This window comes from Lissotriton vulgaris, chromosome 6 (assembly GCF_964263255.1).
Source record: "Lissotriton vulgaris chromosome 6, aLisVul1.2, whole genome shotgun sequence".
Lineage (NCBI taxonomy): Eukaryota > Metazoa > Chordata > Amphibia > Caudata > Salamandridae > Lissotriton > Lissotriton vulgaris.
This window is the reverse complement of record NC_141694.1, coordinates 775,707,538-775,723,062: the sequence shown is the minus strand read 5'-3', so window position 1 is coordinate 775,723,062 and position 15,525 is coordinate 775,707,538. Positions and strand designations below refer to the sequence as shown.

Here is a 15,525-nt window from a genome sequence, read left to right as displayed (position 1 = left end):
GTGGTGCGCTGTATGGTTTCAGGAATAACCTTAGTACAGAGTCAGCACTGGTTACCACTGTCGAAGAAACTGGAATGATCATAAAGGGGCTGATTCACAGAACTAATCTGAGATAAAATCCTAAACTTACTACTTTTGGTATTCACATAAGGCATTTAGTAGTAGTAAAGTTAGAACTCCTAACTTTACTACTACTAAACTGAGATAAAATCCTACACTTACAACTGTTGGTATTCACAGAAGGCATTTAGCAGTAGTAAAGTTAGGAGTCCTAACTTTACTACTACTAAATGCCTTCTGTGAATACCAAAAGTATTAAGTTTAGGATTTTATCTCAAATTAGTTCTGTGAATCCGCCCCAGAGAGTGGAGGAAAGGAAGCGTTGATCTCATTCAAACTGTCTGTTGCTTTTGATATTGCCTCCCATGAAGTGCTTACCAAATAGCTGGACAGCATAGGTAGTGGTGGTTTAGTACCTGATCTGTTGACACCTGTCCATGCAGCTTGTGAGGAAATGGCCACATTTGGAGACTTTTTTATCCACATCCTTTACGCTGCCGTGTGGGGTCTCTCAGGGTCTACCTTGAGTCCTACCCTCTTTAATATATATGGCACCCTTGGCCAAAATGATTAAATAGTTTGGTTTCTCCACCATATCTTATGCAGATGGTACTCATATTGTAGTTTTAATCTCAGGAGATCAATCAATAAGGATGTGTAAAGTGCAACTGCTTCACCCGTAAGTTTCTAAAGGGGCTGTGAGATCATGCTGACTGTACCTGTTGTTTGAACATCCATGTCTTGAGGTGATTCCTGAACTGGTGGAGAGATGGTGAGGCTCTGAGGTGCAGGGGTAGGGTGTTACAGGTCTTAGCCGCTAGGTAGGAGAAGGATCTGCCTCTGCTGTTAGCTCAGTGGATGCGTTGTGTGGCTGCTAGCTAGTGGGATTCGTAAGGAAGCTCCTTGGAGGGTTGGTAGAACTTCACTCATTTGTTTAGGTACGCCGGTCCTTCATTGTGTAGTGCTTTGTAAGTGTGGGTGAGCAGCTTGAGCATCTCTTTGGGCCCGATTCACAAACGTAATCTGAGACAAAATCCTAACTTTATGACTTTTGGTATTCGCAAAAGGCATTTAGGAGTCCTAAATTTAGGATTCCTAACTTTACTACTCCTAAACTGAGACAAAATCTTAACTTTGAGACTTTTGGTATTCGCAAAAGGTATTTAGGGGTAGTAAAGTTAGAATTCCTAAATTTACTACTCCTAAATACCTTTTGAGAATACTGAAAATCGTAAAGTTAGGATTTTGTCTCAGTTTAGGAGTAGTAAAGTTAGGAATCCTAACTTTACTACCCTTAAATACCTTTTGTGAATACTGAAAGTCGTAAAGTTAGGATTTTGTCTCAGATTACTTTTTTGAATCGAGCTCTTTACGTATGGTAGTCAATGGAGTTTCCTGAGGTGAAGGGTGATGTGCGTCTGGCTGGGAAGGTCAAGGATGAGTCTGGCAGCTGTGTTCTGGATGGTCTGGAGTTTCCTTATAAGATGGGCGATAATTCCTACCTGGAGGGAGTTGCAGTAGTCAAGTCTGCTGGTGATGAGATATTGTGTGATAGATCGTCTATTGTTGGGTGGGATCCATCTGAAGAACTTCTTGAGCATTTGGAGGGTGAGGAAGCAAGCGGAGGAAATGGCACTTACATGCTTCTTCAGGATGGCTGGCTGTTGAGGATGATGCTGAGGTTGTGGGCGTTCTTGCTGGGGTTGGGGGTAGGGCCCAGCTAGGGTGGCCACCACTCATTGTTCCATAGGGTTTCCTTGCCTTTCCTGACGATGAGTAAATCTGTCTTGCCTGAGTTGAGTTTGATAATTGTAGGGTCATTAGTAAGGGAGAGGATGAATTGGGCATCATCAACATAAGAGAGAATGTTGAGTCTGTGGCTTCTGACGATGTTAGCCAGGTGTGTCATGTATACACTGAAGAGGGTTGTATGAGAGAAGAGCCTTGAGGTACCCACAGGCAATGTTCTTAGGGATCGAAGTGTAGGGAGGGAGGATGATCTTCTCCGTTCTTCCTGTGAGTTAGGATGTGATTCACTTGAGGGGTGCTCCTTAACTTCCAATGTGGTGGAGTCTAATGACTTTTGTGTAGTAGCATACAGTGTTGAAGGCTGCTGAGAGGTTGAAGATGATGAAGGCTAGTGTTTCTCAGTGGTCCAGCAGCTGTGATTTGCTCTTTTTCATTAGCGGTTGTCAATCATTCCAGAACATGTACATATGAAGTGGTGACTGTGATGGAAAATAATTGTCTTAAATTTAACTCAGAAAAGACAGAGGTCCTACTCTTCGGCCAAGGCATAACTTTTTGGAATCCCACTTGATGGCCTCAAGACTTAGGTCCTCTATCTTCCCCCTGTCTTTAAGGTGAGGATTCTAGGGATCATCTTTGACAGTAAACTCACAACTCAGACTAGATGAATCAAACCACTTCAGCTTATTTTTATCTTCGAAGAACACTGAAAGAGATACAGCAGTTTGTCCCATTTGAGTTACAAACATTGGTAATCACCACTTTAGTGCTCTCTAAGATTGATTACTGCATTGCCCTTTATATGGGCATCCAAAAAATACACTTGAGTAAACTACAGGCACTTCAAACTACTGTAGCTTGTTTGCTAATTAAATTTCCAAAACACTCATCAGTTTCTCAAATCATCAAGCAGCTTCATTGGCTTTCAGTTGGGAAAAGAGTGTATTTGATCTACGATACAGGCCCACTGTATTTGAGAAACATTTTTTTTTGTTTGTACACTCCCAGAAGTCCCATTCCCTCCAGCTGTACTAAATCAATGGCTAGATTAAAAATTAGGAATGCTGCTTGGGGAGGGTAAAGTCCTTCAGATGTCACTATAAAATTAAGGAAATGACTTCCCTTATACCTTAAAAGCTTCCTCGGCCCTCTTGCAGTTTAGGTAACAACTTAAAACATGGCTCATTTAACAAATCTGTATTTGTAACACCATCATTTCTACATATAGATCTGTATTTGTATTTGCGGACACCAGTGTCAAGATGCCTTTATAAACATCTTAATATCTTCCATCACCTTACCCATGAGAAACTGGTGGTCTAGACCTCAACTTCCCAAAATAATCCTGGTGCATTCCCTACCACACCACCGGATAAGGAATCCAAGAGGCTAGATACCTTGGAAAGAGGAATAATTCTTCCACATGCCTGGTTCTGCGGTCCATGAACACTTCATGCTTATTGGGCTGTTATTCCTATACTCTGTGGGATAAATTTATGGAAGAGCTGCCTATGGTCTTGGATGAGGCCCGCCCATTCTTTCCCAAGAGATTGCTTAAGAACAAGATACAGCAAAGTTCACAATAAGATGCAGATTAGATACGACGGCTCACTGGGCGGAGCCATTGCTTCTTTGGTGGGGCTGAGACGTCATGCCTGGCTGAGAAATATTGGCTTTTCAGGGGATGGCCAAGCCTCACTTAAAGACATGTCCGTCAATGGAAACCAAGTCTTTGGAGACAAGGCAGATTCTGCTTTGGAATGGTTCAAAGAAAGTTGGGCCTCTCTTTAGCCCCCTGGCAGCCATATTCCACTTTATGCCCCTTCTGTGGCTATGGTAAGGGCTGTCAACCCTGTCCTTTCCTAAGTAGCCACCAGGCTTAGTAATTTAATGGCTACAAGCATGGCAGCCCTAAGCCTCATGGGGCCCACAGCCAGTGGTCCAACAAATCTGCTCCCACACAGGCAAAGTCTCCTTAGTTTGTCCTCAATCCACTATGGGCACTGTAAGTAGTTGGCCCTATATATGCTGTCCACTAATTAAAGTGGGCACCTTGCACCAGTCCAAACGACCCTTCTTGATGATTAGGTAAAAGACAGCCTTTATTGAAAGCTATCCTAGTGGTAGCAATGGAGAGCAGACTTCAGGCTAAGTCTCGAAGGAATGTAAAGCATCTTGTTTTACCAGCCTTTAACCTCCTGAATGGCCAAATGAAAGGAGAACCACACAAGGAATATGTAAAATATATGTATTTATTACTAAACACTAAGTATGGGCGAATTTTGCGTATTTACGGTTCGCGTATTCACGCGAAATGGCAAAAAAATCTGCAAGTTCGCGGATTTTCCCGCAAACTTGCGGATTATTTTGCCATTTTCACAAATAATGGGACATGTGTGTCTGTAACTTTGCCACCGCGCCGAAAGGCACCGGGGTCTCTCGAGTGAGCTGTCCATCATATTGAGGAAGACGTTGCATACCCTAGTGTGTGTGTGGCGGGGCCAAATGGACAGAGCTTCTATGCGAGTTCACATGCCTCTTGTTTATAAAGGGTCAGAGACCAATCAGAGCAGCAGATGAGAAGAAAGCAGCCTCCTGGTCACAGTAAGTACACAGGTATTGCGCTCGAGAAACTTATTGATGCAAAGACCTCCATCAAGGATTACATCTAATTGAAGGCGGGAGATATGGGGAGGAAGCACACCTTGACCGTGCTCACTAGTTGTTTGGGCTGATTATAATGCGCGACAGAATTAGAGCTTCAACTCTGGCACCTGCTTTTATCTGTAAGTGCTTCCTGTTGAGGTTTCATTTTTGTGACAGAAGCATCGTGCCAGAATGAATCCTGCCTGCATATTTATCCACGATGATGCCACCGGTTGTGCCATACCTCTACTCAACTGGAGTACTTTCTACTGGCTAATCAGTAAGTGCTACCTCGTTGGGTAAATGTACAGTGCTTTTCCTACACTACAGCTGCATAAAGGGCCAGAAGATTTGCCTCCAGTGACCGTGTGTGCCTGTAACTTTGGTCCCTTGAGTGAGCTGGCCATCAAAAAAAATAAAAATCCGCCCACGAGTGAATTTGCGAATTTTTCAGCAATTTCGTGAGATTCGCGGATCGCGAAATTGCTGAAAATTCACAAATTTCCGAGCGGAATGGATTTTGCGCCCATACTTACTAAACTCTCCACTGACCTCTTTATGTGATTAGAGAACAAAGCACACAATATTAAATCAATAGAACAACAGTAAAGAGCACAGTGGGCTCCAGGGGGAGACCAAACCATATACTAAGAAAGTGATATAACAACCACGACTTGACTAGACACAGTGCCTAGAGCACGTAGAATTGTTGGGACCCCAAGGAACCACCCAAGGTAGTGACACAGGGGACCCGCGGGGGACACGTGCAGTGTGAAAACACAGGCGCGAGCCCCGTACAACTCTATGGGAAAGTCTTGGTTGGAATTTTAAAGATTAAGGACACTTAGGAGAGGACTTTGAGCAAACCCTTTCAAACTTAGAAGGTTCTAAGGCCAGCACCCATGTGAGCACTGGAGTACTCATGTTACTTAACCCAGGGAAGCCGGGTGCATAGGTGTCGGGAATCTTTGTAGTTTTCAATGGTGTGATGCTGAAAAGTGCTGCTGCGTGAAGAGGAAAAGTGTCCGGTGTGATCCAAGCCTGGATCAAAGCTGAGAAGAACCTGAAAGGAGAGGAGACAGAGTCTGGGTCACTGCAGGGTGACCAGGGGTCAGTAGACGAAAGCCCACAGATGTCGGGTGCTTCAGGGGAGAAGAGGTGAAGCTTGACTCTGCAGCCACGGGGACCAGGAGATGTCAAGGAGGACCACAGTCTGCAGGCGAGCTGTCCCATGAAGGATGTGGGGTTCTGGGGGGCCAGTGTCCGGATTGAACACCAACAAGCCTTGGCAACTGCAACCCACTGGGTCAGAGGAAAGATGCTTTGGTGAGGACCAACAAGGTCCTGGGGACTCTCCAAGCAATGGAGAGTCAGGGCATGTCTGGAACAATCAGGAAAGCCCACTGAAAGTTAAAGTTGCCTTTACTGAGACCCACAGGCCAAAGGACCAGGGATCACAAAGGGGCCTCTAGAGGAATCAGAAAATACCAGCCCACGGAACACTCGTGGAGTGTAGCCCGGTAATCTTCAGTGGAAACACTGCTCGGGGTCAGAACTACAAGTAGCCCAAAGCACAGCCTCAGGGTCGCCTAAAAGCATATGCTGCTGCAAATAGACACAGTGTCCAGGGGTTCAGGGTGCACAGTAGCCACGAGGGCTGCAGGTCTCAGGTTTGCTGAGAGCACTAGTCAACCTCTGGGACACTTGGAAACCCACCTCCTGTGTTGCAGAAATCCTCCGAGTCCTCAGGAGCTTCGGAGATGGAAACTGTTCAGATGTGTCTTTACTGCCTGCTTAGCAGGGAAGTAACTCCTTTACTCCAAGGGAGATTCTTCAGTCATCCAACGTAGTGTAGTTAGTTGAAGTACTTGGTTTCTGTAGCAGAGATTTGTCCAGGTAAATCTAAAGTGCTGTAGTCAGGGGTTCCTACTTTATAGCCAAGGAAGGGGTGGGCCAACTCTGGGGACCCACCAATGGGAGGGTCAGGACAAAGGGGTGGCTACACCCATGTCCTTTGTCCAGTTTTGTTCCAGAGCGGGAGCAAATGGCTCCTGCAACTGGTTTGAGCTGGACTATGCACAGGGACACCAAATGTGCCACCAGTCCAGACATCAAAGCACTCTCAGAGTGCCCCCACCCAGCCCCAAAATACTAAAGCTTGTCTGGGAGGTGGTAACACCTCCCTGTGACAAGATGCCTATTGTCATGCCTTCCCCTGCTCTAGCTTGGCTCAGCAGCAGGAGGGCAGACTCGTGTTTGTGGCTGGCAGCATCCATCTTGTGATGCCAGGGTCGAGAAATCTGGTACCAGGTGTACCGGTTTTGTCATATTTCTCCCTCCAGGAGGGTGGAATCATACCTATGATTCCAAGGTGTTTGACACCAAACACGAAATGTTTCCATGCAGCCATTTTAAAGTTAGCATTTACCCCAAGATTATAATGCACTTAAGTGTATATGGTTGGCTGCATCACAGAACAACCCAGAGGAATAGCTTCCGAAGGCTGCAGAGGGGCTCTGCTCATGCATCAGCACCATCTCACATAAAACCCAGCACTCTGCCTTCAGGATTGATAAGGCCTTCCATAGAGCTGATTGATAGGTTTATATGTGCAGTGATATAAGGTAGATATAGTGAACCTATATCTAAGTAAGGGGTGCATGCACCACCTTACACAGGTTGCAGTAGCAGACCTTTGGTGTCAGTTTGAGTGGCACTATACATTGTGCAGCACCTAGGAGGCCTCTGGGGTATCTATGCCCTAGGTCCATAGTATACCATATACTAGGGACTTATAAGGGTACCCCAGAATCCAATCTGGAGTGTACCTAAAGTACATGCAATCAATTTAGAGGAGAAAGCAGCTAGGCTGGAGTCCTGAATAGCATGATCCCAGCCAGACTAAGTCAAAAACCAGCAAAACACCAGGAAAAAAGTTGGGGTAACCATGCAGTCAGATTCCACCTTCCTACAGGCACCCAGTTGACCGTAGAATACAGCACCATCTTCACCAGTGGAGGGACATAACATTGGAAAAATGTGTCCTTCAGTTTGTCCAACGGATTTACGCCTCCCGTTCCAACAAACCCTGCTACCACTCCCTCCATCCCCAGACCGGCTGACATGGCCACTTTGCACTCTTGCAATAGGAAGTATTAGCCCTTCTAGCCAAAGGAGCCATTGGGAGGGTGCCAGCCTCAGACATAGGCCATCGTTGGTATTCCCTCTACTTTCTGATGCAAAAGAAGGATGGAGACCTCAGTCCTATCTTAGATCTCCACCCTCTCAACTACTTCTTGTAAAAGGAACAATTCAAGTTGTTTTCCCCAGCTCAGGTCTTATTTGCCATCGAAACTGGATACTGGACTGGAGTGTTGTGCTTGTAGGATGCATTGTTCCACATTTTTGTCCTGCCTGCCCACAGATGTTACGTGCGGTTCATGGTGAGCCTGGAGCATTATCAATTCCAATGCTTACCTTCAGCCTTACCAGTGAACATTGACTGTTCACCAAGGTGATGGCAGTGTTTTCAGCATATCTCTGGACCTCAGGGGTTCCAGTTGATCGGCTATTGAAGGCGGGCTCACCCCAGGCAGTCGACTCTCACCTACAGACTGCACGGACCTCCTGCATTCGCTGGGGTTAACTATCAATATACCAAAGTCACACCTAACTTCCACTCATTTGCTCCTTTTCATCGAAGCTGTTCTAGATACACTGCAGTTTTTAGCTTATCCTCCAGAACAGCTAGTTCAGGATATTCGGGCTATGATTCTGATGTTTCTGAGGCTATCCTGGATTTTGGTGGGAAATACTCTGAGGCTGCTGGGTTTCCTCTCCCCCTCGCATTTTGTTGGTAAAACATGTCCATTAGCATATGCTGTCTCTGTAGTGGGACTGCAATAGGTACAGCATCAGGTAAATCTCTCCGACCTTTTCAAGATATCAGAGGGAACTGCAAAAGACCTACAATTGCGGCTCACAGAACACAAATGAGTTAATGACAGGCATTGTTCTCTCTTCCTCACCTAGAGCTTACAGTGATGACGGATGTGTCACTCCTGGACTGGGGTGGCCACCTATGGGAGGTGAAGATCAGAGGACTCTAGTCACAGGCATTGTCTCAGCTCTACATCAATCTGTTGGAATTTAGAGTCATCCTACTTGCTTTGAAAGCCTTTCTTCCTTCGATCAAGGGGAGGCTAATTCAAGTGTTTCCAGCCACCTCCACTACCGTATGGTACTGCAACAAACAGGTGGGTGTAGGTTCACAGACCCTTTCTCAACAGGCCTTGCGTCTGTGGACATGGCTGGAAAGTCAGGGCATTTCCCTGGTGGATAAATACCTGGAGGGTTTTTTGAAAATCAGAGCTGACAAATTCAATTGTCAATGCCTAGAAGATCAAAAATGCCATCTTCATCCGGAGGTGGTGCAAGGTCTGTTCCGAAAGTAGGGAAAACCTTGGATAGATCTATTTGCGATCACCGAGAATGCGCAGTGTCAGCACTTTTGCAAGCTAGAGTTTCCAAGGCGTCTTTCACTCGAAGACACATTTCACCTCGAGCGGAGCTCAGGTCTTCTGTACGCATTTCCGCAGAGACCATTCCTGTCCAGAGTTCTCAATAAGATCAAGAATGACCAGGCCCAAGTCACCCTAGTGGCTCCAGACGGGACACATAGAGTGTGGTATCCCAAACTCCATCTGAATATCTGTCCTCAAGTAAAATTTTCCATTTGAGAGGCCTTTTATCACAGCAACAGGGCAGACAACTACACCCGAGCCTGTCCACACTCCACCTTCATGCTTCAGATTGATTGAGTGGTGATTGTTGAGAGTTTTGATCTCACTCCAAAAATATGTGTTGTCATTCTGGCAGCCAGGTTTTTCTTTTTCCAAAATCTTGTACACCTGCCGATTGGACAAGTTTGTGTTGTGGTGTGAGTTCAAGTCTGTTGACCCTCTGCCTGCTCCCTTCTCCAAAGTCCTCTTATTTATTTTATCCCTGACCTGGCAAGACTTTGCTATGAGCACTGTGAAAGGATATGTGTCTGCCATTTCCGCTTTAGCGTTAACAATTTCTCATGCCAAAGATTTCATGGTGGATGATAAACTCTTTGTTGGATTGGAGGGAAAAAGAAAGGGAATCCAATACAAAGAAGAACCTTATCCTGATGAATCATTCTCTGCATTAAGATCTGCGGCCAAGAAACAGCCCCCTGAGGGCGTATAAGCTCACCAGAACTACAGCTACAACTGCTGCGTTAGCTACAGGAGTGCCAATCTTGGACATCTGTTAGGCAGCTATTTGGTCATTGCTACACATGTTTGAGAAACACCTCTGCCTCGACAGTCAGGCTCGGCAGATGGGCACTTTGCCAGTTTGATCCTCTAGGACTTCTTAGCCTGAACAAATCTGCAGACCCACCTCCACGGAGGGGTGTTGTTTTGATATCTATTGTAACATAAGGAATCTGTGGCTAGAAATCTTTATCAGATGAACAAGATACTTACCTTCGGTAACGCTTTAGTCACAGTTTCCTTACTGACCCTCCCGTCCTCCCTGTTCTGTGGACTGTCTTCTCTAACTTAGGAGATCCTTTCAGACCTCACTTTTAGTACACCAATTACTCTACCTCAGTAATTGTAAATAAATTGTTGTCATGTGAGTGCCCATTTATACCTGTAAAATATAAGAGTGTTGTGAGGATCATGGTAGTATAGGTAGAAATGAATATCAGTAAGGAATGATTTGTCAACAAACATCATCAAATTGTTTCACATTACCTATGAATTATAGAAAATGGGCAGCAATGTGGAGAAACAATTTTAGGATGTATGTAGCAATTTTAGGAATGACAGCATGGAACACTGCAGATAAAATGTCAATTGTATTTAGCTCATCATTTTAAAGTAATAAGGCAATCTTTCTTTTACCCAGAGCAACACATTCAGAGTGTCAAAAATGAGATGGTGAGTTAAGGTGTACAAAGGGCAATGGTAAGTGTGTTGTCAATGCTCACTAATGAAGTGACATACCATCTCAGCAACTATTTAAACATCAGACTGCACTTTTGATAGCTGTATTGTACTGGACTGTCAGATCTTACCGTAACCATTTCTTCATAGACAAGAAATAGAATATTGAACTCATTGCTGTGCTCATACCATCCTTTAACATGATCAAACCAGGAGTTTTCTGATACTGTAGAAAAAATGTATATATCAAAGTCAGAATTCAGCCTTGAATTTTAAATGTACAAGTGGTGCAGAACGATATTACACAGTTCCTTCTGATTACAAATGTTTCTGTAAGTGATTTTTGTTAGGGCTGCATGTAATCTAAATTAGGCCTGGTTGGCTGGTGTTGTGGTCCTCTTTAGTTGGCCTATCCATACTTATCCAATTGTTGACTCAGCCTTGAGAATGAAATGTCAGTGATTTTCTTGGTGATATTTTAGCCAACAAATGATTTAGAAGCTAACAAGCTAACTGGTGGATGAGTGACCTAATATAAAATCACTTGGCGCTCTCTAAGAATATGCTTGTTATGAAAGCAAGCCCTTACGTATATATGAGCAAAGATTGTAACAGGGCTGGAAAGTGCTGATAGCAGAAATCATGTGCATTGGGAGAACACATTTATTAGGTCATTCAAAAATCTGCTTTAAAGTCAGCTTCATTCACATGCGAAGGCAAGCTTGTAGGTAAATATCAGTAAACTATGTGTTAGGCCTATAAAGTGTTATCATTTAAAATCATTACATGAAAATTGAGAACATGTTCATAGGCCACAGAAAGGCTCTATAGAAACCAATGTCTAGCAGGATTTGAAGCGAGCCCATTGGCACATAGTGATGAAGAAAACAACGAGACTTGAGAGTGATATTAGTGAAAATCATTGTGCATGTGCACTGTAAAAGCACATTTGTTAGGTCACACTATAAAAGTGATGAAAAATCACTACACACTCCTTGCAGTCCAGGCCCCTTGATATCCCTCGTAAAAAATATATTTTTTCATTTCTGTTTTTGTATCATTAAAGAAGTACTTTAGCTTGGGAAGACATTGCTATTCCAGGCCAAATGTTTCTGTTTTTTTTGTGTTGCAGTGATGAGGTAATATTCAGGAACCATGAGACCTATATACTTCATTTTGGTGTTAAAGCATAGATTTTAGGGGTCAAGTAGTCTTGTACAGACAGAAAATACCTCCCTAGAACAACCCTTTGGCCATTTTCCAAAATTGCAGCTCTATAACGATGTGTTTTAGCCATCATATTGGTAATTTATTTTAATAATGTTTTTGTTTCAGGTTTCCCATTGATTCAAATTCATAATATTTAGTGAAGCAGGTGATAGCAGAGGATCTTTACCTACTGACAGAGTGTTGCTAACTACAAAATCTGAGGACTCCTTCAACAAAGAAAAATGTGTCATATTGCAAACTAATCCGAAAGAAAAGCTAAAATGAACTGTGCCTGGACAGATAGAGATTGAAATGCTGCAGAAATATGGCACGATGATGTCACAAAAGTGAAGAGGATCAAATACTTTATAATTGTAACAACAAATCCTATTAGTAGTATATAATGTAAAATGGAAACAATTAGTCAAAAAGTAGCAGAAAACAGCGAATCACATCAAGAACCAGAGTCTCCTGAGAAAACAACAACAAGCAAACCCAGATCAATAGCTACCCCTGGTCTACCTTCAGCAACTGATCAGAAAGCATGTGAGTCACCAAGGGTAAACACATTTTTATCTGCAGCTAGTTTCTTTTTTTTTTTTTTTTTCCTCATTTGCCACAATGGTTTTTGTTTCCATGATGAAGTCGAGTGGTATACGAGCGGGGTGCTGTCTCAGCAGATAATTAGCTGGTAGGGTTCAACTTTAACTTTCGATACTTAACCCTCAGCTCCTCCTTCTCAACCGACTTTATTTCACCAAACGAAAACCAACCATTAAAGGAGTGGATATTTCCACCATGATATCTGGCCCTGGAGTATGTCCAAGTGGCTTAATCATTGGACCCGGGGAAAAAAAAAAAACCCCGGACACTCAATGTGCCCAATTTAGTAGATACCAAAACGCCTTTTTGTTTGAATTACTAGACGTACCCAGGTCTAATCTGGAAACAGTTAGAAACGAGGAGTACCAATCTTCTATTGTAGGGGGCAAAGAGTCCTTCCATCTTCTGCATATCTCCCTCCTGGCAAGCAAGATAGAATAAAAAACTAGTTTCTTCTCTGATTTATGGAGACCCTCTAAAATACCAAAGATAATCAAAGGGAGATCGAGGACTATGTTCAAGTTCAAAGATAAAGACAAAGTTCTTTTTATGTCTTCCCAAAAGGTTAACAAAACGGGACATTCAAAAAACATGTGACAGTCCGAAGCAGCTACCTCACCACATTTAGGGCATGCTACCTGGCTCCCCTGCGTAAATTTCGATAACTTTAATGGAGAGTAGTAGGCCCTGTGGATAGTAAAGATGTGATTTCTGCGGAGCCAAGATGGTGTCACTACATCCCACAACATTCCACAGGATAGGCTCCAGAGCACTTGTAGATTATGCCCTATTATGGTTGATGACCATAGGTCCTCTGGTAATGAGAAAGTTCCATCCCTTTCCTCCATAATCATATTGTACCATGCGGAAATTTCCTTTTTAGCGGGAGGTTTATCGACCAAGGATGATATTAATTGGCTGTACCCTCCTATGGGGAATTTATTTCCACGCGTTGTACGAGAAGCATATGCGTGGGACCAGCTAGCTATTTGCATATACTTAAATCTAGCGAAGTTGATGCCAATGGTGTTTCTAAGACACTCCCACGGGAGCAACTCTCCTTCTGTGAACAAATCACCCCAAACAGCCAGCCCAGCCTCCTTAATCGATATCGCTAGACTGTCTCTCAACCAAGCGGGACTCTCAGGGAGATCCCAAAGCGGAGTCCTGCTGTTGTAATACCCTACCTTAATGGTTTTAGTTATCTGTGCCCACATTTTGGCCATTCCTTGCAAAATCAACTTATTTTTTTTTTTTTAACTTGGGATCTCCAAACTTAAACAAAAACCCTGATTGGCTAACACCTTCTTCTGCGAGAAGAGTGGAATAAAAAAAAAACGACCCCATACCCTGATGGATTTTTAAGAAGCACATCTGCCCCCTGGGTCAGCCATCGAGGTTATCAATCTAGCCTTTAGCTGTTTTTTAAAGATCAAGGAGACTCCCCTTGTATTTGTACTTTGGGAGGTGGAGACCGCAAAGTCAATCCACCTATTTTTTTTCACCCATACATCTAACTCAGCTTGGGTCAGGTGAGTTTCCTGAAGCAGAATAACCTGCACATCCATATCCCGGATATACTGGAACAATTTTCTAGCTCTGGGTTTAGTCCGCAGGCCATGTATGTTCCAGGAACCTATCTTTAGATTAGCCATACCCAACAAAAAAGAAGGATCAGCCAAGTTCTTACCGAATAATAATGCTGAGAACCAGGTGTACCGCTATACCACTCTAAGCAGGACAAACTCATCTGCAGGCCGTGAAGCGCCCACCGAACTTCATAAAAAAACATATTGGAGTGACAAATGAGGATTTTTATGCTTTTAACCCCCCCCCCACCCATCCTCCCCGCCCATTCCCACCACCCTTCCTGTGGAGAACCCTAGATGTATCTAACCGGATCAAATCCAGTAGATGGCACCCCCCTACGGACCCCGGCTAACCCCGTCCGGTCCCGACCTAACCCGGAACCCAACCCTTAAGTTTTAAGACCATTATATCCTAATTTAAGTGCTACTAGATATGAAAACGTAAAAAGATAATAGGATGAACAGCAGTTTCCCTCTCTCTCTCTTTTTTTTTAACAGTTTCTCATTTGTGTATATATGTGTGTATAAGTGCCCCTTTTTTCCCATCCCCTCCCTTTCCTTTATCTCTTTTTTCCTTTTTTTTTCTTTTCTCTCCCAGGCACCAATCAATTATCCAAATTCGTAAGCAAAGAAGGAGAAATATCTCAAATTACATTACTTAAATCTCCTTAGAACACGATCTTCCCCTATAGTGAAGAAGCCCTGTTGCCCAACTCCAACAAATGTTCATCCGCTGCCTGCACTGTCCTGATGTTACACATCTTAATATTATGCATAACTTTTAACGCTGCAGGGAATGTTATCTTCGCTGTAGCGTCCACCTTCCTAAAAGCGTCTAAGCGCCTACCTAGTTCCCACTGTCTCTCCAGTGTGACCCTTGCTAGGTCTGATCTTATTTGAAAAGAGAATCCCTTCCCTGATAAAGATTTCTGTTTAAGCACTTGATTGAGAATTTGTTCCTTGAGGGCATATGTGTGAAAGTTAATCAGGATCTTACGAGGTTTAGGCCTTTGTGGGTTATGTTTAAAGCGTTCTCTATGTACCCGTTGGATGTCAGTGGTGAGCTCATCCACTGAACATCCCAGGTTTAGTGAATCTTTCAAAAGCTGGACCATGAACTGGTTAATTTCAGAACCCTCAGATCCTTCAGGCACATTGAGGACCCGTATGTTACTGCGTCTGGCGTTGTTTTCTAATACCTCCATCCTGTACTGAAGGGTTTGGTCCTCTCTCTTTAGCTTTACTATGTCTTCCTCAACTTTGTCTACATGTATTGATAATACTCCCATGTTTTCTTCTAATACTCCTGTTCTTGACGCCAGGCCTTCTAGTTTGGTATCAAGGGACTCGTAGTAACTTCTCATCTCTGCTTGATAAGCTGAGGACTCCTCAAAGCCCCTCTTTATATCTTGGGAGAGTGCGGAGAACATTGCCATCAATGACGCTGCTGTAATGCCAACTGTGATGTCTGTTTGTGTTAAACTAGCAGAGACAGGAATATCACTCTGTTGCTGTATAGTAGCCTGTATAGTAAACTGGGGTGAGATCTCATTTTCAGCTTTGTTCTCTATGGGGTATTCGTCTCTTATTCTGGTTGTTAACCCCTCAAAAGATTCGGCCACGACCATAGCAGAAGGCTCCAGCACTATCTGTTCTTGCCCAACAGGACCTGTGCCCTCCCTCAAACTTCC

General features: G+C 43.8%; 1 protein-coding gene across 6 annotated transcripts in view; it reads right to left on the bottom strand.

Annotated features, from left to right (window-relative positions):
* LOC147707970 (amine sulfotransferase-like) overlaps positions 1-15,525 on the bottom strand; it is a 429,743-nt gene that overhangs the window by 84,557 nt on the left and 329,661 nt on the right. For all 6 annotated transcript variants that reach the window (XM_086926779.1, XM_086926775.1, XM_086926780.1 and 3 more), the window contains one exon: positions 10,565-10,659. In XM_086926779.1, coding sequence (XP_086782905.1) covers positions 10,565-10,659 — 95 coding nt within the window. The remainder of the gene's footprint in view (positions 1-10,564; positions 10,660-15,525) is intronic.